This window comes from Oenanthe melanoleuca, chromosome 1A, assembly GCF_029582105.1.
Source record: "Oenanthe melanoleuca isolate GR-GAL-2019-014 chromosome 1A, OMel1.0, whole genome shotgun sequence".
In the NCBI taxonomy this organism is placed as follows: domain Eukaryota; kingdom Metazoa; phylum Chordata; class Aves; order Passeriformes; family Muscicapidae; genus Oenanthe; species Oenanthe melanoleuca.
Genome location: NC_079334.1, coordinates 21,165,268 through 21,188,565, shown reverse-complemented (window position 1 = coordinate 21,188,565; position 23,298 = coordinate 21,165,268). Strand labels below are relative to the sequence as shown.

The window sequence follows — 23,298 nt, the reverse complement described above, 5'->3', positions numbered from 1 at the left end:
GTTTGCTGATGTTACCATTCTAGTGGATGGCTGTAAGAAAGCTAAACAAAACAAAACTAAAAATGCCAATTTCCCAGCAGACAGGGGTCTTGCAACCTGCTCCTTTAGCAGACTGACTTTGCATTATTGTTCCACCTCTTTTTTCCATGTCCTTCCCTAAAGCAGAGTTTGTTGAGGCTTTGAAAATAACAGGTAGTTAAGAGGTAACAACTTCTAATTCTGACCTGTTCTCCTCTTATGTTGTGTATTTGTAATTGTTTTTTAAAACTGTTCTAGTTTTCCAGTCTAGACAAACCATTAATATTTAACAGCTCTGTGTAGATGATGCAGTGAAGACCTAAGGGCAGTAATAGGATGCAGGTATCTTATGTCCACACTTTAGAGTGTGCATGGTGCCTGCTGTTAAACCACTTTAGATGGGTTTCAGGACTACAGAGCTTGGTTGGAGAGTGCTTAGCATGGTAGTGGCCCATGAAAACAAACTCTATCACTCTTAAGTAAATTGCCTTGCAAATGGAGAATGTGTTGCAGAAAAAGATAGAATAGGGAGATCTCCAGCACTTGGAGAAGAAAAGACATGACCAGGAGCTATTTCAGAGCTCCAGTTTTATTACGTGCTATCTTTGGAATTTCTGTCTCTCCTTTTTTTTTATTTTATTTTATTTTAAATTGTGCATTTTCTCTATGAAAACCGTATGTGTAATGACTGAAGTTTCACTGTCTGCCTGAGGTATTTCCTTGGCAGAAGCAGTGAGTATGATGGGGCAATCTTTGCTGCTTTACGTTTTTGCTGCTTTCTTTAGCTTTGGGTTCCTTGGGCCTTTTGCCAGGGGGCTTCTACTTTCCTTGGATTCAAAGTGTATTTTTGGTAATTTCATTTGTGCTAATGTGTTTTTGGACTATTAATCCTAATGAACACGAAGATTCAGTAGCACTAACTAATTAGACAGAGTTTCAGGCAAGTAATGGCTCCTATGGCTTTACCAACCCATTCAAATTCTTTCCTGTGATGTCCTTATTATGCTAATCCAACACACTCTGGTTTGCTGCTACTCCATATCCCCCAGAACTGCTGGTTTCATTTCTGCTTTAATGCAGCTAGTTCCTGATCTGCGACATTTGCCTGCTTAACATGTTTTGCTTGCAAAGAAGGCACTGGCTGGGTGCTGAGTTATTCACTCACCTGCATAGCTGATCCACCACCAAATCTTCTTGCTCTTCAGATCAGGACTTCTATGTAAAACTGACAGGTTTCTGAAACATGAGAAAAATCTAGTTTCTGCAGTCATCCATGTGTTGTCCTGTTTGCTTCTGCGTGCCATTTTGGAAAATTGAGCTTTCTTGTGCGTGCTCTGCTTTCATTTATGTCCTCTCCACTTGAATCTCTAATGATTTCAGGGTCAAAACACCTAGACCATAAGTAAGTTTTCTAGTCGTTGGTGATATTAAATCTGTGAAGAAAAAGGAAAATCACACAGCTCTTTAAAAAGTGTTGTATGCATTCCAGCAAACAAGCAGTAAATGTAGCCCTAGAGAGAGGAATGGGGATTTTCCACTATAAATTCTTACCTGGAGTGAGCAAAAGCCACTTTTGTGCACAGGGCATGGGACATGCCTTGGTGCAAAATGAGAATCTCTTGCAGCTCTGTAGATGTAATCTTGGTGCTGTTTGTCTAACACTAGTATGAACTGGCTGAGCTGCTTGATCTATTTAGCTGCTATGGAAATCAGTACATACCCAGCCAGAAAATGCATCCTTGCTTGCTGGCATGTTTCCTACATTTACATCAGTCTTTAAAAAGCAGAGACATATTGTAAGCTGCTCATCAGATCCCTGATGACCCAGTTTAGCAGATGTAGTGATTGGCTAATTGTTAAAGATGCCATTTTTGGTGGGTGAGAGGAAGAGCATCAGCCAGGCTTCTAGCGATGAAGAGTTAGATTCAGCGGAGGTAAGAGCTCTTTAGTGGGAGTAACTAGATAAGGCTTGGATTAATTTGTCTGGAGAACAGAAAATTATGCAAAAGATTTATAAATGCAGTTCATAAAATGAAACTGTTGGTGTAGTTCCTTAGTAAAGATCAATGTAGGGTAATGGCTATATATCATAGAAATATCTCAGATTCCATGCTGTGTTGCTGTGTCCCCACAGTACCACAGTTTTTAGCAATTTAAAGAAAATTTATGTGGTAAATGTCTGGGACTGCCATGGCTGCACTTCAAGCATCATGAGACTATGGCTATATTATGTTCTTATCGCTGTACTTGTAATTGTGACTTAGCATGCTTGCTATAAACAGTCTGAAAAAGCAGGCAAAGCAAACCCCAGGGCTGTGGTCTTGGCATTTCCCAAAAATGTTCCTCTGTCTCCGGACATCAAAGAGAGCAGTGCATGTGAAGCAAAGTACTGAGTTTTAAGAACACAGGGAAAAACTTGTATAATCTCCATGCCTTGCTTAGTACACAGAAAGGGGAAAATTAGGTAAATGCTGCTACAGTGGCATGTAAAACAATATCTCTAGAAAGAGTGATGGGTAGGTAGGAGCTGGAATAAACAAAATTAAATGTTATTAAAAGAATAATAAAGTTCAGCAGTAACTGGATGGATGATAGTTGAGAGAGTTGGGAGCTGTATGATAGATAAATGCACAGACATCTTTCTTCAGACTCCTGGCATTCAAAATAACAAATAAAGGAACCAGAGCTGCTGGTGCAGAACATGAAACTGGATATTATAGGGATAATATCAATCTGTAAGAATAGTAATCATGGCTTTAACATGCATTCAAGATTATGTGGGTTCAGATAGGGTAGATGTAAAAGGTGATAGGCTGTATTGTATGCAGTAGACTGTAAGGAAGAAAGCAGAATAATACTGATAATGTAGAATTTGTTTCTGGTCAAATTGATGTGGGGAAGAATGGTAAGAGAGGTCCCAGGGGAAGTACTGTGAGTCTGTTGTAATCCCTCATAGCATTGGATTCCGATAGAAACTTGAGACTCGAAAATTATACTATTCCCAGTACTATTAGAGAGATAAATATTAGTATGAGAAACTTTAATTTCTCAGATACAGCTTGGAGAGCCAATGCTGCTAATAATAATCAGATCAAAAGATTTTGTCGTTGTAGCATCATCACCTGTTGTTGACACAGTGTGTAGATTATTGGTGCTATGATTGTTACAGGAAAACAAGTTGTTTAGGAGCCTCCATCTCCCCACCTTTGGATAGGATGATCATGATATAAGCTTTGATACATGAAGCAATATATTTAATGAAGTCAGTGCAGCCTTGAATGTAGAATGATGTGGTTTAGGGTTGGTGGGCTTTTTTTGATTGGTTGGGATTTGTTTTTAAATTTGTTTTTTAGAGGCACTTTGGATACAAATTAGTGAAGGCATATGTAAAGGGCAAAATTCTCTAAGAAGAAACTTTAGCCTAACCTTATAAAGGCTGTTAGGTGAAAAAAGAAGCAAATTTACAGAAGAGAATTTATCATCAGAGATTGCTGTGCCTTTAAAATCAGTAGGGATGAAATAAGAACTGCCAAAAATCAGGCTGAATTAAACCTTAAAAATGTTGCTAAGGAAATGGGTGACAGTTTCTCAAAATACAATTAGAGAGATGGGAGGAGGTGGGGCCACTAAGTGTTGAGGACAGGGTAGTTAATGAGGATGCTCTTGTGGTCACAGAATTGAGCAAATCTTTGTTGTTTTAAGTAGAGTTGGTCTTGGGAGCAAGGGCAATATTGGTAATGGGCATGAACCCACTGTAGAAGCAGCCACACTGGACATTTCAAAGATCCTAGTTAGTGCAGGTAGGCTGGGCTGGGAAGCAGGGGGAAGGGGGATGCCTGTTCCTGAGAGTGAAAGAACTGGTTCATGCAGTTGCAGATCTGATAGAAGTTTTAATCTATCAAATAGGAGAGCTGTCACATGTTTAGAGAACAGGAAGTGAAATAGACCTATTGCTGGTGGGGAATGATCTGAGTAAATACAGACCTAACCTCAGCTGCATGCTAACACACAAATATTAATTAAAGGCTTGGATACAAATAAAAAATGTGGTAAAAGGCAACACAGATACATTAAAACCGGGTTGTGCCTTATCAGCCTGTTTTTAAGATAACCAATTTTCTTACCTTGATGATGTGTGTTTTACATAATGGGATGACGTTTCTTACTATAGACAGGTTCTACAGCATCTGATGTGGTGCTACAGAGGAAAGTACTAATGAGACTAGAGAAGATGCAGTTTAGTGCTGGAATTGTGAAACAGAGCTGATGTTGTTCTGGGTGATGTCTTTAAAAATAAAGATGAGCACAAGCTAGATCAGGTGCAAGAACATGCATCTAGAGGTTGGGGGATCGCCAACCTGTCATGTGACAGAAGACTGGAACAGCTGCTTGTTTGGATAGTTACAGAGGGAGTGCATGAGGAAGGTTAATTGTAAGGGAAAGAGAAAATATGGCTATGCTATAGGACAGTGCTGGCACAAGAACAAAGGAAAGACAGAAATTGCTCAGGAATAGCATTAAGCTGGAGAACACAGATCCCAGATATTCTAGAGCAGCCTTTTGACTGGGGCAGTGTAGCTGTAAAATCCAGCTCTAAGATACAGTGTGATAAATTTTATGAAAAGTTAAGATGATGTTGTATGATAGCAGTTGATCTGATTCTGTGTGTCGGAAGATCTTTTACAGTCTTCATATGTCTGTAAATTTAAAATTATTTGATATATGCAAGCATCTGCAGGAACAAGGCTATGATTTCATGACAGTCACCTAACTTGTGTTACTGGAAATGCATGGGCATAGTCTGTTGCATGGTAATGTAGTTTGACTATTATCTCAAAACAGAATTATGGAGTGCAGCGCCATCTTATACTTGACTAATATTTGTTGCAAGTCAATATGCAGTAGTAAGCCAGCCCTTGGGGCAGTCTTGCAGAAAATTCAGTGGTTTATTACTGGTCATTAAAGTCCTGCTGTGTCCAAAACTAGCGTTGTCATTTGATTACCTGAAAGACACAGGAAGTGCAATGCTTTATTACCCAAGTATCACCCAAATATCTTAATGCTGGTTAAGTCAAGTATTTTAATTTTCATCAAAAACTTTAAAGCAAGGCAGTTTTATTTGAACTGTATTTAAAACAGCAGAGGAGCTTAGGTGATGCTTCCCTTCCTTGTTTTGTTTTGTCCATTTGATGGGTATTTATAGATAGGAAGATATCTGCACTAGGATTTGGAAATGTTTTATTCCCCTGAGGCCTGGTTGGAAATGACAAGAATTGGATTGTGAAATAAATGTAAGGTTTTTAACTTAGTTAGGGATTTGGTTTTAAAACCTGGGGCAGTAATATGAAGTACCAAAACAGGCTGTGGAAAAGACTTTGGGTTTATATAAATTAATGCCTTTTCATAAAAAGGTTTTATTGGAGATACTAAATTGCTTGAGTGCATAGTAATGAGCTATGCAAAAGAATGAAGGGCAGGCACCTTTTGAACATGTAGTTACAGAAAAGAGAAGGAAATAAAAAAGTATTGGTCGTCCAGAGGAAACCAGATTCTATCTGTGCCCCCAGGCAGGGCATGCAGGGAGTGCTGAGAGGTCGCCAAAAAGCCCTGTGGTGAGGAGGTGGGAGCATAATGGTGAGGAGGAAGGAACATAATGGTAAGCTCCAGAAAGCTGTTTTGGGTCTATTTGGAGTGAAGTAAGTTTGACAAAGGCAGAATGAGATGGAAGTTCATTGAGGGAGCCTCATCCTTTTTCCCCAGTGAGGAGATCTAGATCCATAAATGCTTTCCCATTTATGGACAGCCAATTTCTTTGTCTGTGCAAATCTTCACACAGAAACAACGGCTATAGAAACTTCTATTTATTTATTTATTTTAGGTAGTCATTTAGAAAATGTCATGCTTTATACTCCCCAAATTGGTCATGCTCCTTTTGTAAGGAAGGAGTGGCCCTGTGGCCCTAGGAAAGATGATGAGAGTGGGCGACAGCTGCTATAACCACTCACCCAGCTCATAGCTGTCCTTTTCCAAGGCTCTCAGAAAGAAAGGACAGTGGGAGCAGAGGATGAGCCAAAAGCTGTCCTGCTGGGCTGAGTGGGTCAGAGGGCTGTATTAGGCACCCCTTACCTGAGTGACAAAGGTTTGCTCATGCAAATTGTGCTAGATAACGATCCACATATTTAACCTCCTGAAGAAAGTAAATCTCAAGTTTAACACTTTCTGAGGGGAGGAAATTATGAGTGATGATAGAAGAGGGCAGCTGTCCTAGAGCTAGGGTGAGGGAGCTGTTTGGAGGTGCACAGCAGCACTACAGAAAAGTTAAAGATTAGAAATGCAAAATCCCCCTGACTTTATGCATTTTAAATGGTGTGGGGGGTGGAAATTTGGCTAGCCCTTCTTGGGTTTGATCACTGTAGCATGTTTATTTTTGAAACCCCGGAGGGAGGGGTTTTATCCCTGCTATCCTTTGGAGGCAGGTGGGAATCTTTTGTGGTTAACTCTTTGAGAACGCAGGTTTGGTCCAGTGACAGCCTGGTGTGGTTTTTTGTCGTGAAGAGTGAAACCTCATGCAGTTTGTTGTGGGAGGTCAGGCCCCCTTGGTGCACCCCCTGCCCATGGTGTATCTTTTAAGAATCAGCAGCAGGCTCTCGGATGTCTGGTAACGTGGCCGCATGTGAGGCTGCTGGGGTGAGCCTGCTGGTCGAGTGGCTCCCCATCTGTCCCTGTCGGTCAGGGAGCAGATTCCTCCCTGGGAATGAGGAGGATGGGCTTCCTAAAATGGGCACAACAACTGGCCCTGCCCAGCGCTGCCCCCTTCTCCCTGCTGCTCGCCATCCCGTGTGACAGAGTTAATCCCCCTCGCCACCCGCAGCTTGACTGGAACAGCTGAGGGGGACAGCCCAGCGGCCCAGGGCTGGGGCAGTGGGGCCATTCCACGGCCCAGCTCCCCCTGCCAGCCCCGCTTCCAGCAGCTGTCCCTGCTTGCTGGGGAGGGAGGGAGAAGTGTTAAACGATATGGGCACACACTCCCCTGTGAAAGAGATCCTTCAGTTTGAGATATCAGTATGGCTTCTCCCCTCTCCCTCCCTCCTTCCCTGACACCAAAGGGTTTTACTATGCTAATCCCAGCACCTGTCCCTGCAGAGGACAGCAAGAAGGGTATGGTGGTGGGGGAGGAACAGTCCCATATGTTTTTCCCTGTCCTGGATTGGGAGTGTTCCCTCTGACGCACCTAGAGACCAGAACATATGCTCTTTTCAGATCCTAAATGCTGTTTGCTTCCTCCCATCCCTGGCAGCAGTGGCTGCGAAGATCCTGTGTCCCCCTCTTCCTGGCAGTTGCTCTGTTTGCTGCCCGGGAATCGCAGGACACTCCTCAGTCGAGGCTTGCAGGGCTGTTTTCAGTAGAGGATTTCTAATTTTAGGAGCCTCTGCTGCCTATGGTTGAGCGCTGCCTTGCTGGATCCCAGAAGAGAGGGGCTGAGCTGTGCCGAGCCAGGCAGCTCCTTTTTATTTTCAGCTGAGCTAGTGTCAACCTGAGTGGCCCCAGAGGCCCAAGCCAAGCACTGCGCAGGGCTGCCAGAGTCCTTCCCACAAGGCTGAAAGACGGAGACTCGGATTTGAAGCTTCCAGTCCTGTGTCCATTTGGCCTTTAGCTGGAGGATCTTTGGCTATGTATGGTGTGTATTGTATGGATTACCAATACCCAGTTGTCCAGGTAAGCAAAAGGACAGTGGCGACTTTAAAGAGTTTTGCTCTCTATGTTGTTTGGAGCTTACATGCTGGTTTTGTAGAAGGACACTGCCCCAGACCTCTGCCCAGAGACTCTGCAGAGGGCTTTGAAGCTCCTGAACCAGAGCAGTGCCATTTGATACTTTTTTAACTCCAAGATTTGTCTCATTTGAGACTTGGGTATTTTGGTTTGCATTTTTTGGCCTTTTTCTTTTATAGTTTATTTGTAGGGGGGGTGTTGAACTGACAGCAGTGCTGTGCTCTGCAAACTAATGTGTCTTGCTGCGTTGTTGTGGCACATGTGGCTTGTATGTGTGACTGCAGCCTGTCCCCCAGGGATGCTGAGCCACCCAGAACAGCTCCTCACCTATTCTCTTCCTCCCTCCTCCAAAATCACCCACAAAACCTCTGACAAAATCTCATTTGTCATGTTTTCGCTTTTGGAGGTCCAGAGAGGATGTGTAGGGCAAAGGGAACGGGTGGGTTCGAGAGCAGCGCTTGGGGCTGGGCAAAGCCTGTATTGCAGTCTCTGCTGGGGGAGGGGGCTATATTTGGAGCACACGTGAGATTTGCTGGCCCAGTGTGTGGAGTCCTGGAGAACACAGAGGCTGTGTGGGTCAGGCACAAATACTTTTGGAGCCAAGTGAAAGATGATGTTCTCTAGGCAGTCATTGGCTATTCAGTGTCAGCACTCCATGTCCTTACAGGCACCAAGTTTATCCAGAAAATGTGAAAGGTAGACTAGTGGTTCAAGATTATCTACGGTGAGATACATCAGATAGCCACTAAATAGTATTTTGTTAGGTTACCTTGTATTGGGGGTTTTATTACACACATGAATAGAATCCACCAGCAGAAGTGTGTCTTTTGGTTGTTAAGATTTGTTCCTGATAAATTGGTTCTTTGCACTTGAAACTCCTTTTTTTCTTCCCTCTGGCCTTGGTCCAGCTGGCAGGTTTGCTCCATCTAAACTTGAGCCAGCACAGAAATGCAGGTAATGGGATGTTAAAATTGAAGGCTGTGCTTGCTTAAAAAACAAAAAACAAAAAAAAAAGGAAAACATATCCTGAAACTTCCTGAAAGCTGAGTGTTTGTGAACTCCTCCTCTTCCTAGTTCCATGATTTCTATGAGTGTTAAACTAACCCAAACATTTAAGAGTGTACATGTAGACTATTTAGTCAATCTAGAGGCTGGTTCTTCATATATGCTCTCATCAGTGGGATTTCATTGGCCTTGTCCTTTGGCCAGCTGCATAAACATCCTTCTCCAGCTTCTTTTCCATTAGGATTTGAATGGTAGGAGCTCACCAGAAACCATCATGTACATCTGTGTGAACACAGAAGAGAATATAAAAGTGTCACAGACACACTCAGGTGGGAGCAAGGAGCTTTGCCTGGCATGATGAGGATCAGCCCTGGCACTGCAGAGACAGGCTAGTTAAATTTGCCCATAGTTATTTTAAAATGCTACTTCTACAGCACAGTAACAAAGTTTTGATGCATATGTGCTGGTGATATATGAGAAACCGTAAGAACTTGTAAGTATTGGCATCTAGAGCTGTTCTGAATACATTGCTTTTCGAATAAATGCAGTAAGTAGGAAGGGGTGATCTTGTGGCTCTGAGCTATGTGTTCTTCAGGCTTCCAGCCTTCAGCTCTGCTCGTGCTTCTCTGTTCTTTTCAGCAGCAACATCCTCAGTTTGTGTTTGGTTTTGCTTAGTTGAGAGTGGAAAACTGTGATGGCAAATTCAAGAGTTGTTCATGATTCTCATTTTGGAGAAGCTAAGTGGAGGTCCATCACGTTATTCTGCATGGCCATGACACAACATCTGAACACCCTATCCCTCAGTGAGGGAGGATGAGTTCCACAGATTCACCAATTTTTTTAGGCCTCATTCATTATCATATGTTGCTCCTGGGCTCTGGGTAGAACAATGACAACAAAGATCTTAAGTGTTGCCACTGGCCGTGTTTTACATGGTATGTTTTAAGCTTTTGAAACTCTGTATCAGATGTTCATTTCAGCTGGTTTTGCAGCAGGGGGAACTCTTGCAGACTTGCGTTTCTTGTTGCCTGAGCACATCCACTGAAAATTGGGTATTTTCTCTTGCTGAACAGGAGCAAAGGTGGATATATTCCAGGCATGGGGGAGGAGATGCTTTCTGTCTCACAATGGAGATGAAAGAGGGAGACCAGCAGTAGATCACACTGAAGGAATCCCCACTCTCCTGGCTCATGAGGAAAGCAGATGTACCAACTGGGTGGTGGGAGGCAGTGCAAGGGGACATTCAGTGCATGGCTGGACACCTCATTTTCCTTAAAAGACTCTTTCTTATGGCTAGTATTTCTGGAGGTTCCTCAGGTGAGGCCAAAATGGAGAAGAAATAGTGCTTGACAGTAGTGGGATGATGTCCAGAAGGTCTGTGCTACAGCCCTAGACCTGGGACAAGAAGGTGCTACCTCATGGCACAGACAAGACTGAGTGAACAGAACAGTTAAAGTACTTAAATGGAGAGAATAAGGAGATTATCCTGAGGTCTGGTGGATGAGATGCACAGTGCTGAAACCTGGTGCTTTGTCATGTCAAAGGTTTAAGGAGGTCACTGTGTTTTTTGCTGCTCTTAAATGGAATTTACACTTGACCTAGAACTGTGCTCCGGAGTCTCAGGTTGGTAATGGGGGGGAAAAACCAAATCCACTACTTTCCCTGTTTTTGCAACATTGCATGTAAATATGTAGTATTGTAACTTGCAAGTTACCAGAAAGGATGAGATAACCCAGAAAAACGTGGTCGCTGACTCAGAGGCCTGTGGGCTGCAGCCATGGAGGCTGGCTCCCTCCCAGAGGATCCCACACCACGGTTTGGTTGTGTTGGGCTGCTGGGCCATGGCTCTCTGCCTCCATGCACTGGTGGCATCTATGGGCTTCTGGTGTCTTGGTCTCCTGCTTTTCCCAAAAGAGGAGGGACTGACTTGTGACACGTGCTCCTGCTGGCCTGCTGAATGAGGAGAGAAAGGGCAGGGGAAGGAAAGGAAGGAGGGAGGGAGCCAGAGGTCAGTTTGCAGTGAGTGAAATTGGAAAACTAAAGAGCATGATGGGTCAGCATGGGCTGACTGGAGAGCAGTGCTGTAGCAGAAGCACATGAAGTCTAGGCTTGTTTTTAAAAATGTAAATTATAACTGGGCATATTCATGCAAAGCACACATGGGGATGCAAGGTGTTACTGCACCGTAATTTGGCTTCTTTGCTGCTAAAGCCTGGGGAGTCTCTTGAGTGCCAGGTGTCAAGAAGAGATACATCAGAAGCACAACTTGCCTGAGCTGGTTTTATCTCTGGATCATGAGCACTGGAGCATCAGTGCAGTCTTCTTGTCTAACTGTGGGATTGGCAGACTTGCGTTCAGCCCTGTCCGTGGGTTTCCATGGGTGCAGTGTTGGGAAAAATCAATCAGAGCATCTCAGATCCCGTCTGGCAAATGGGTAGCAGCGTATCACTCTGTTTTACAGGGTCGCTGAGAGAACAGATGCTGTCAACCGTGGCGTGCTCAGGTGCTCAGGGCCTGATGCTTGCTGAAGATAAATGGGAGGGAAAAAAGCAAGCTGGGAAGGAGTCCAGCAGTCTCCAGGTTTTATGATGATAGAAATGCAGATCCTGGCACGGATACTGCTTCCGGTTCAGCCAACACACCGTGTAACCCACGCGTTCTCCCTTTTGTGGCAGGAGGGAGGTCTGTGCAAAGCTGACAGCTATCTCTCCAGCATCCTTCAGCTGGGAGATGCTCTCTCCCGCCTGCTGAGGTCCCGGCGGGGGAGCCTGGGGCGCTGGGAATGGTAGGTGCGGAGGAGCTCGGACCGGCCATGAGGTTCTGCCGGCCGGGACCGGCGCTGCACGGGGCCACCTTCGCTTTTGTTTCCAGCTCACGTTTGCGCCTTCGGCGAGCCTCCTGGTTCCCGGGGAGCAGTGGGGAGTCCCGGCGGGCAGGCGAGGGAGCGCCTGGCTGGGGCGGGGGCTGGCCGTGCCGTGCCGAGCCCGGGCGGGCGGAGCGAGGCGGGGCGCGGCGGGGGCGGCCCCGGCTCGCATTAATTACCTTCGGCATTCGGGGCGGCGCTTCCCGCAGCCATCTGGCTGAGCCGGGGGGGCGGCAGGGGGGGAGGGAGGGGGAAGAAGGGGAGGAACACGGGAGAAGAAAGAGAGGAAAAAGGGCTCGGGGAGCACCGCGCCGGCGAGGCAGCGCAGCGCAGGCACCCGCCGCCGCCGCCCGCCTCCACGGGGCTGCTGCTTTTTTATTTCGTTTTATTTTTTTTCTCTTTTTTAAATTTTCCCTCTCCCGTGCGGCCGGCCTCCCCCATTTTGGTTTATGGAGAAAAAGAAAATGGTAACTCAGGTAAGGGTGGCGGGCGGGCCGGGCTGCAGCGGCTGCCCGCCCGGCTTTGTCTGGGCGGGGAGCGGGGCGCCCGGAGCGGTGCGGGAGGGAGCCCGCCCCGCCGGGCACCGCGGTGGGAGCTTCGGGGAAGGGGTTCCTGCCGTCCCCCTGCCCGGAGCAACCTCGCAGTGCCCTCTAGAGAGAGCGCTGCGCGGGTTGCCCCTGCTCCGAGTTAGGCTAAACCCGCCTTTGAACGGCCGATCCCGAAGGTAGACGTCTTCCCCGCCGCTTCTCCATCCGGCTGCCGGTCACCGCGGCGGCCGGGAAGCCCTTGTAGGTAGCTGTAGGCGTGGGGCTGCCCGTGGCTTCCCGGGGGAAAGCGGCTGACGTTTCCTGAGGAGCGCGCCCAGCTGCCAGGGCCATCGCGCATCCACCGCAAGGGGTTTTCGTCGGACAGTGCTCGCCTTTTAAGGCTACTGTGTGCTTTTGGATTTTCAAATTTTTTTTTTTTTTTTTTTTTTTTTTTTTCTCCTGGCATGGCATATGCAACTCGCCACCGGAGGGAGCGGGCAAAGGGAGGGAGGAGTAGGAGAGCGGCATCGTGGAGCTGGAATCCTTTGGAGTTAGGCATTATATAATGTCCCCGCAGTGCCTTGCAGAGCTGGAAACCTTTGGGGGGTATTCCCAAAGGGGCTGGAGGGGGAAGGACTCTCAGAAGGAACTTTTCTTCAAATCTGGGTTTCACAAGTGCTTTTTTTTTTGTAGAGCTTTGCAGGTCTATAGAGTAGATGCATATTGCCTTTTTGGCTTTCCTTAGCTCTGGCTGAAGCTCCTTTCTCTAGCTGCTGTTAGGATCCTGCATGTCCCACTGCAAGGGGCAGCTCTTTCCTTGGTGCATAACTCAGAATGAATCTGCTGCGAGAAGTGACACCCACTTTGACCCTTTCTCTCTCATCTTGCATTGATTGTCAGTGGCTGAAAAATAGGTCTCTGTCCACTCTAAAGGTATCTTCCCAGGCTCTCAAGCCCCACCTTCTGCTTCCATTACAGATTCATTTTTATCTGGACCAAGGCTTTCAGCTTTGAGACAGAAGAGCTCTGCAGAAATCTCGTGGGGCTTTCTGTACCTATATTTAGTTTAGCAAGTGATGCTTTAAAGCTGTGTCTCTACAGTCAGGGTCCATTTGTGTTTTGCTGTGTGCTCAGTGTTCCTGGCCGGATGGAGGTGTGTGCCCCTAAGCTGCAGGTTGATGTGTGCACATTTCGGAGCGTTGTTCTGCACAGCCTTGTGTTGCAATGTGCTCCCAGCCACAGCCATCACGCTCAAAGATGCCTGGGTCACCAGGACCAAGTGTGTGGGTACTATGTGTGTCTGGAACCAAGCACCCTGGAGCATGAGCCTGTTGGCTTGGGGATGTGCACAGCTGGAAAGGATGGGATTCTGCTGGAGCACTGTCTGAAACAGGGGAGGATATAAACTCATTTGAAGGTTTAGGATATCCTAAAAGACTCCAGGGTAATCTGTCTTCCACAGAAACTCTTAATTTATTGGCGTGAGGAAGGAGCCATCAAGGCTGTGCATTATTGTGTCATTTGACCTTGAATTACAATTGTCTAAAGAGTATGCACTATTTAGTATAGGTTTTCAGGATTTGCCTTGTGTATTTACATGCTGAGATGCTGAAGAAGACACATATTAAAAAAACAGTAGGAGAGGAGAACTCGGACTGCGTGCCAATTGGGGATCCAGATGAACGATGGATAGCTCTTGTATGCAGAGTTGAGGAAGACAGCTCAGGTGAATTCAGCTCTAGCACAGTGCTGCCTTCTCTCAGGGGCATCATTTGGCTGCTGGTCCTTAGCAGTACTTCATTGCAGATTTGGCTAAGTGTGGGGCTGAAGGAGTGTGGCACATTCAAGACAATATCCCCAGCCACATTATTCTTATTCTGCAGTGTTGTTTGAAGCAGTGGAGTGCCATTACTTTTACCTGTAAACTTCCTTCCTTTGGGCTCTGTCTCATTTATGAAAAGGAAATATTGTTGGTATGTTAAGCTGGTAATTGCCACTGAATTCAGCATTTCTACAGTCTTGCTCTGTTTAGTTCAGTCTCCAGAAAACACTGTCTACCTGGTCTGAGTTCTCTTGTATTGTAGGCAGCAAGCTTTCTGTCTTCCTTGGAGATCTGGGAGATGAGCTTCTGTATAGGCATGACAGGCTGATAGAACAGAGTAAATGATTGTAGTGATGGTAAGAAATGGGAAATGCTGGAAGATAGAAAGATGCTTGAAAAAGAGGAAACAAAAATTGCTAATGAGAGTAAGAGCTCAGATTCATTAACAGAAAGTACCTTAGCCTTATCCCCCTTAATCCTAAATCAGTGAAAATGAGTGTTAAACGAGGCCCAGTACATTATGTACTAATTGCAGATAAAAGAGAGAGCCTTCTGTGGATGGGAATTATATGCTAAAAGGCTTTTTTCTCTGTATGGTGCGTGGTGAGGTTGCTGGCTTGTGTGGAGCACAAAGCCCTCCCTTTCTTGGACAGCCCAGTGCCTTGCTGGCGTTTTCCTCCAAATCTGTTTCCCATCAGGGCTGGGAGAGGGGGAAGGTGTCAGCATCTCAGAGAGTGGGGAGGGAGCTGCCGCCTCCTTAAGGGGTCCCCCCAGCCCATGTGGCAGCCGGCAGTGCTGAGTGTGTGTGTGTGCCTTTGTAATGAATCCCCCTGCCATTGTCTGCTCCCCTCCCTGCTCTCGGCAATGGAACCTTTCACCTGGGCTGCTGCCCGCTGGCGGGCCTTCTTCCAAGATAGGAGGAGGAAGGGCTGCTTGTGGTAATTAGAGCCAGACCTTGGAGAACTGCAATTTTCTGACCTCAGCACCCCATTTTCCTTCTTTATCTGTCTTGAGTTCCCAGCTTTTGATGTGGGTGTAAGCAGAAACATCAGAAGGTCTGCTTTTGTGCAGCTGTAGGATCACCAGTCTCCATTTTGTGGCACCATTTGAGGCATCTTTGCTGCCCTGCCTGCCAGCATGCCCCCTCTTGTCCCCCCCAGCACCCCTTGGAGGCTCCAGCCAGTGCCGTTTATCTTGGCACGTGTTTGACTTGCTACACTCTGCCCAGGGCTCAGGGAGGTGATGGCGTTTGTGGCTTTGAGACTAATTTATGTCCTTGTTAAAATGAACCAGCAAGCAGTCTCATTTTTTCCAGAGGTTTTCTTCCCTTTCCCTTCCCCCTTCTTATAACCCTTTCCCTCCCAGACCCTTCGTGTAGCTGTGAGACAACTTGTGCAGCCAAAAGTTGCTTGCTCAGTCAGTGATTTGTTTTTTTAAATTAAGAAAACCCAACAATTGCAGTGCTCCTTAAATGGAGATCTTATTTAAATCAGGCTGACTCATTAAAGGCCGCTCTGTCTCCTTTTTGTTCCTCTGCCTCATTCCCTTTCCCTGTCTTTCTCTACCTCCCATTACAGTAATGGTGTGATAAAACAGATCTTTGTGTTCCATGTTGGGATCATGCAGGGGTGTGTAGTTGGAGGGGGGAGACAGGAGATGGGTAGCCCTGTCACGACAGCCACCTTGTGCTAGCTAAAAATGTACAATGCATCCCGTTACAGGAGACTGTCCTCCTTTGTTTGAACTGTCTGCAAGAGAGACTGAGTCCCAGAACAGCCTCCCCCTCCTGTCCCCTTACAGCTGCTTTAGGTTCTGTTCCCCTCCAGGCAAGCTGGATGCTACAGGATTCCCCTGCTCCCTTAAAAGAAAGAATTAAGAAAGAAAACCTTTATCTGTGTGTGGTAGAAGGCTCCCTTTTTTCCTGTTTGATTTCTCTTAGAAGCTACCATTATTTCCCTGTCTCTTTTCCCTGCTTTGAGGATTGCATGTCTCTTTCCTTTCAGTCCAGTTGTCCTTTCTGCTTGCTCCTTGCTTTGGTGTTACCTTGAAAACTTGCATGAGCTGTCTGAAGGGAATTGCTCTCTTCTCTGTCCATGGACTTCTGCTCTTCCCTTTTCTTTGCTGTTCAAGAAATAGTGCTTGTTTACATGGAGTCTGACTCAGTGCCTATACCTATCCTCTAGTTTTTCATTCCCTTCTACTGTATGTCATAGAACTTCTCCTTAGTGCTGCAAGACACCATGTCAGCATCAGAGGTTTGTGTGAAAGAAATCCTGTCCAGTCACTTTTCCAGCAGGCTATCCCCTGGGAATGCAAAGATTAATCTGCATCTCACTTTCCCTGATATTAGGACATACTTGCTTGAGGTGGGGCTATGGGTTGTGTCTGTAACTGTTGTTACACTTAGAGATTTAACTGCTGGTTGAGAAGATCATACTCTTAAGGGCCTAAAAATCAGTGGGGCCTGTCAGAACCTGGTGATTGTTTTTTAGACATTTTCTCCTTGCCCCTGTGCTTAGCACTTTGAGGTGCATTAGAGTATAAGTGAACCACTGCAGGTGCTTGTAGAGCTGCCTTGGGATGGCAGAAGCTGTATTCAATGTTTCCTAGGCAGGATGGAGAAAAGCAATTTGATACAGCACTGCCATTTCCTTGAGTCCCTGTCCTAGAAATAACCTCGCTGCTCCCTAGTGCATTTCTTCTGCAGGTGACTAGGTGTTATCCCCGGGAATTGAGAAATGAGGATGCCTAAGTTTACTGTGATATTTGATTGCCAGGGCTGTGTAAATTTAACATACAGTTTTAATGCTATTTTAAGAAATGTTAATTTATGAGATATCTGGATCAGTGTAGAGGTTGTAGTGAGCTACCAAAAATTACAGAAGTTCAAGGTTGCAAAGTAGGGAGGCCCTTAAAACCAGCAACATCTTTCCCTCCAGGTTATTAATTCATGATGGCTTCATTGCATTTAATTAGTATTGACCAGCCTTCTACTATAAAATTCTAACACCAGTGCAAAAGTGTCTCTGTGTGTGATGTTTTTTGGACATGGGTTCTGGTCTTACTGACTGCTTTGGGTAAAATGCTCCATGTTCCTGTTTTAGACCCATTTCCAGCAAATGCCCGTTTGCAATGAATTCCTTAATGTACTTACCTCCCAGCTGCCTGACTCTGAGTCATAGACTCCACTAACAGGCATTCCTTGGAGGTCTGAGTATCAGGGAGGAAATGGTTAATTTGCCTCAGTCTTCTCACAAATACTATTTAAAAGGATGTAGTCGGTATTCTATCTATCAGACATGTTCCCTGGAATCAGAGCAGAGAAATGTTAATCCTCCTACCAGAATATTTTGATATGCTCCTGTAGAGTCACTTATGATCCTCTGCTGTGTAGAATGGTTTTTTGCTGGGCTGTTGGACACTCTGCTGTGACCAGTGAAGGCAGGACATGTATGGGCTGGTTTTGTAGGGTTCATAGAAGCCAGAGCAATTAATGCTCAACTGGAAGCTTTTGGAAAAAATAGTGTGTTTTGCCTGCATAAAGAAAATAGGACAAGTGCTGTTCAATAGTGTGCTTTGCTTAATACCTGATCTTTTTTTTCTTTACAAAACTGTTCATTAAGCAATATTATTCTTAAACTGAATTGAGAGTGATCAAGATGGCAGTGGGGAGGCATTTCAATTCCAGGGCATTTCTGTATTTTAAGTTGGGAAAGAAACCTTCATTTGTTCTCTTTATTTCTGTGGCTATTTATGATGCTCTTTAATCACATGTTTGTATGCTATTTTTTTCCACGAGAAAGAAAAGAAAAAACAGACAACCCTCTAACCATCCCCATCAGCTCCAGTGTATGTGGCACCATGATGACCCCTGCAAGTTATCAGTGGCAGGGTTGGCCATCCCAGATACAACCCACAGACTTCTGCCACTTTGACTGACTGTGTAATTAGCTGTCATTTTCTGTGCAGGCCAGTTTGATCAGTGTTTGCCAGTTGGTTCTGTATATTTGCTGACAGCAAATGGTTACGTTTTGCAGTATTAGGTTCTGGTTTAGGCTTTGAGGCTGTACACTAGTATGCACATTTTCACCTCCCTTCCATCCCTGTGTGACCTCTGCCCTCCATCACTGGGGGATGGATGGATACTACTTCTTCCTCTAGCTCTCTCCCCATGATCCCTGGTCAGTAGCTTGTCCCATACAAGCCATACTGTATCCATACTCTCCCAGTCTCCATTTCTCTCCAGTTACGTGCCCTCCTGTTTTGGCAGACTACTACTTTACCTTGATCACTTTAGTTCCTTCTTAGCTGATTTTTAGACATGGTTATTCTTTGCTTCTCTTCCTTCTTCTCCTCCCTGTCCTCACTACAGTTTCCTTGTCATAGGCTTTTTTAACTCTCCACCCACTCCCTTCATTCCTCATTTAGTTTGCCTTTTCTGCTCCTACTGCAGTCATACTTGTCTGTTCTATCTCTTTGCTCCCTGTCGCTGCCTGTGCTGATAGTGCTCAGGCTTCTTGTCTCAATTTAATTTTCTCCTGCTGTACTTACAGGTCTGTTTCTCGGTTTTTTTGAATTTGAGGTGGGTAACTGCTCCTTGATGTTACATCATCCCTGCAAAGGAGATGGTGCAAAGTACTGGAAATGGATCATTTTCCTGCTGTCAGTGATCTCCAGACCTAGATCTGACATGGCCAGTATCTCATGTGAAGCTGTGGATGATCTCCAGATGAGAGCATGAAATAACAGAAAATGGGGTGCTAGTGGCACTGCCAGCCATCCTTAAGAGCATCTTTGTTTCTTGTTAGAATAAACAGTATGTAAACCATTCCTGCTTTAAAAGCATTTGCAATGCCACTGCTGACCTTTCTGAGCATTGCTAAGTCTTTCCTAGTATCTAACATAAAGCTTGTTGCCACCATTTGGTTTTTTTTTCTGTGAGGAATATAAAGAATGGATAATTTCTTTCCATTTTGTCAGGTTTTGCATACTGTTATTTCTTTTTTATCTTTTAGTCTTTTTTGACCATTGCATTTGGCTTTACTGGGAGATTTAGTTGATTAAATATAAGACAGGTGCTTTAATTTTCCATGCTTTCGTTATAATGTTGGTCAGATCTTGGTGGCTAGTATAGATTCCTGAAATGCAAATTTTTCTGTTAAATAAGTTATCAGACTTTTCAAAGTGTGTATGGTGGTTTCCTCCTCCCTTAATCATAAACAAGACAAAATAGGCCACCTACTTTTTTCTCGGGTTAGATTGCTATGGGTTAAGTAACAGAAGAAGTCACCAACTCCAAAATGACTTACAGATAGCATGAAAAAAAAATTTCAATTTGAATAGTATCTTAGAATTTTATCAACTGAAAACTGGGTGCTACAATGGGAAGTAGCCAGTCTGGGTCTAGCAGCCCTGCCTGTAATGGAGATTTTTACCCCAAGTAGTCTCTAAATACCTAACTGAAATTGCACTCCAAGTAGCCTGTAATCTGAGGGTGCATGGATACACCAAAAATGTCAGAGTAATTGCAAGGGTAATCTTTCTAGCTTCTGAAGTCTGCCCTCAGGCTGGGAGTCTTGAGTATGGTTAAAACCCTCTGAACTGTCCTCCTGGTTATCCTGCTTAAAATTCATAGTGTCTGCAGTTGTGGTCCTGTGGAGTTTAGGATTTCTGTGTGCTGTATATAAGTCTTGGTCTCCCTGAGTTATCTGACTTGGAGGGCATATTTGACTTTCAGATAATTGCTTTTGATTAGCCAAGATGTAGATAATCAGAGTTTGACCTACACAGTGCATAGGCCATCATTCACCTATCAGGTCTCACTGAAGCTCCTTATCTAGGCCTATGCTCTCCCTCCAGTCTTAATAGCAAAACCTGCTTTAAATTATTTTAAAAGATAGATTTAAAAATGCCTTGGAGAAGAGTTTGGATTTCTTAGATAGTACTAGTCCTCCTTTGTCTACTGTACCCTCCATGAAGAGTGAAACTATTAATTTGATTTGTTGTTCTTTGTAGCTTTTCTCATTTTTGCTATGGCATCATATGAAAGGAGGTTATCAAAACTGAACAATTATGCAAAGTACTTAGGAATGCTAGAGAGCAGGAGTGTGAAAGGCTTTTGTTTTTCAGTGTGTGTCCCTTCCTGCTTTATAAAATGTGGTTGAAATAAATAGGGCAGCAAGGGAAAGGATTTCAGTTTCAGCAGGCATAGTTTTAAATCTGCCTAAACTTAAAAATAATCCTTTCAGACTGAATCAGGAGGTAAAGGAGGAACAGCACGTTAATTTGGTGAAATTAGTGAATTAGTCAATTTGTTGACTGTTGGTTGACTATAAAATATTGTTCTATGTTAACTTTGCTTAGTGCTCAAATATTTAATGCAGATTCATTTGCTTTAACTTTCCATTTTGCTTTTCTTTGTGTGTGATGCTATTTAGTGTTGCTACATTTGCTTTGCAGCTCCTTTCTCAGGTCTGTTTCCACCCTGTTCCAGGGTGAAGCATTCTATCTTGAAGCAGTGGGAAGGGGAGGAAAAGTAGTTCTGGAAGTCCCTTTCATGAGTTTGGTTGAGGAGGTGTTAATACTTTCTCGGCATCACGTTGGACTGTGTGATGGAGCCAGTCTGTGGCAAAGAGTGTAGTGTGGTGAGATAGAGGAGTGAGGAAGGTGGTGACTGAAGGCTGTGGTGAGAACTTTGGACAGTTCCTTGCTCCGTGTGTCCTTCACAGGGACATGGGTGACAGACTGTGAATACACTAAGTGTGACTGATGAGGTGGTGTAGTCAAGGAGGGGCTGACTCTCTTGGTGGAAGAAGGAATTTAGGTCATCCAAAGCCAGTTGCAAACCTTCATCCTAAGAGAATTTTTCTGAGCGACTCTAGCTCTTCAAAGCCTCTTTTGATCAAAATTCTGCAAGGAGTGTGAGCGTGAATTTATCTGGGAACATGGACTTCTGAAGGGTGGAAAAAATACTGTGGAGATCTCAGCGCTTCATCAGAAACCAAGACTTCTGAATACTTTGTCTTATTCAATGAGATGAATCTAAATCAGGTTTAAGCAGATTAAAGATCCGTGATCTGTGTTCTCCATCAAGTTAGAAACTGTAGCTTTGAGCAGCTCGATGGTAACTTTAGCTCTAGAAAAAATGAAGGTCTTCTAACAAGCCCTGCTGTGGGGAGGTGAGAAAGGCAGTGACTTTACTGTCCCTTTCAGCTCAACTGTGATTTCTCAGGAATGTTTTTTGGTTTTTGTTAGGAGTACTCTTAATTTGTTTTGATAGTGAGCTACAGGAGTAACTGCAAGTTTTGCACAGAAATCAAGAGAAAGCTGTGCTGAAGGCTGCAGACCCGAGCTCTCTGTTCAGATCTGTGCCTGCCTGGCCCTCCTGCCTGCCAGCTCCAAACCTGATGAGTGGCTGGGGTCCTGCTTGGCAGCTGATGTGGCCAAGAGCACATCTCCCAACCAGACCTCTACTTAAAGCAGAAGTGTATAGAAAGCCAGTGGCTTTTTTTTTTTTTTCCAGTGGGTGGGTAGGAAACTTTGAGCTGTGTTATTTGTAACACAGAGAAGAATAGCTAGAACTGAGTAATAGGAATTTCCTAATGTTTTGGAAAAGCATAGAGGAAGATAAATTTCATTCTTCTGGAGTATTTGTAGAGGGCTGTAGTGTCTTTCAAAAGTGTAGTAGGCCTCTAGGTTAGCTGTGAGGCTCTGTGTGTCAGTATACAATTATTCTGAGATCCTCTATGGCCTAAATCTAGGAGAAAAGAATCTGGTGGCAGGAAAGACCCACGTTTGATTGACATCATTTAAATGCAGTGTTGTGATGAGCCTCCTGGCTACTGTTCAGACAATCCTAGCAGAAGAGTGTTCCTGTAGCCAATCATAAAGCCTTAAAATCATAGAACAGTTTGGGTTGGAAGGGATCTTTAAAGGTTATCTAGTCCAACCCCTCTGAAATGAGCAGGGACATCTTCAAGAATTCAGCTGTGAAGTGGTTTGGGGATTGCCTTCAGCTGTGTCTGTTCCAAATTTCTGCCAGGGGATTACTGTGCCTATGTGAGCTGCTCCTGTGCCCTCATGTGAGGTCAGCTGTGTTAGACCTGCTGTTGCAGAAGTGCATGGAGATGAGTCTATTGATTAGATGTGATGTTGGTAGTATACTCCCAGCAGAAGCAAAGCATAAAATCTTTTCCTTTCTGATCATCTGAGATCAACCTTTTCTGTAAAATGGAGGTGGTGCTTGTGCCCTGTGGTGCCAAATAATGAGATGCTGAAAAGGCTTTATGTCCTAGCTAAAGAAGCTAAAACAGCAGTTTTCATAGTAAAGAATTTTAAACAAGTTTTTTAGATGTATCAGTCTTGTGAATCATCTAGTGGATGTTGAAGGCCTGACAAATCGAGGACACTTTTGTTAACAATATGCTAGCTGTTGTGGGCTACTACTCATGCTGTTGGCCAGTTTTGAACATAAACACTTCCTAAAAATTTAATAGGACTGAAGTAAAGCTCCATTTGTGATGATGGGCAGTTCAGATCCCATTGAACAAGGCAGAGTTAAAACCAAGTGTTGAGGGCTCATGCTGAAGAACATTTCTCACGTTTGACAATGATGTCTGTGGGCTGTGCTGGCCCATATAGGGGATGACTGTGGCACCCATACAGCAAGCTGGGTCTCTAAATTCCTGAGCTGAGTGTGTTGGGTTGCAGACAGACATCTGTTTTCAAAGAGCATCTTCCTAGGACAGAGCAACTGCCTGTCTGCCTGTTCCATGCAGCAGCTTCTGACTGTGGAGAAATTATTCTGGTTCCTTTTGTCCTCATTGTTTTGCACTGAAAATTCTACATCTTCTAAAGAACAATTCACTTCTACTCTCTTCTTGCTTCAATTAATAGAGCTCGTTCTTAATGTGGTGAGGATTATCATCTGGACCACTTACGTGCTTGTGCTGCAGGATCTCCTTCCTCCCTGACCTCAGTATTACATGTTTCACACATTGTATCTCTTGAAGGACGCAGTAGCACCTTTGAAAATTGGAAGATAGGGTAGAGTCTGGTCAAATCTTGTGGTGTTTTAGGTCAGCTGTCAGTGATGGTAACCTGATCTATAGCAAATCTTTCCCTCTCTCTCCCCAGGGTGCCTGCTCTGCCCTTTGCATGCCAGTGAAGCTGATATGATCCAAATTAACTTTTTCATCTGTTTGCATTTATTTTCTGAGTCATGAGAGGTCCTCAGGAGCTGCAGAATTAAATGTTGTTTTCCTTTCTAACACTTTATGTATGGTATCAAAAAT

General features: G+C 44.6%; 1 protein-coding gene across 18 annotated transcripts in view; it reads left to right on the top strand.

Moving 5' to 3' along the window:
* Positions 1-23,298, top strand: part of RBFOX2 (RNA binding fox-1 homolog 2) — a 164,735-nt gene that overhangs the window by 72,572 nt on the left and 68,865 nt on the right. For 2 of the 18 annotated variants that reach the window (XM_056510551.1, XM_056510503.1), the window contains exon 1: positions 11,882-12,132. The exons of 12 other annotated variants lie outside the window; for them this stretch is intronic. In XM_056510551.1, the coding sequence (XP_056366526.1) occupies positions 12,106-12,132 (27 nt within the window). In that variant the 5' untranslated portion in view covers positions 11,882-12,105. Of the gene's footprint in view, positions 1-7,289; positions 7,735-11,469; positions 11,579-11,839; positions 12,133-23,298 lie in introns of those variants that run through there. 4 more of the 18 variants (XM_056510494.1, XM_056510543.1, XM_056510537.1 and 1 more) reach the window with 4 other exon arrangements.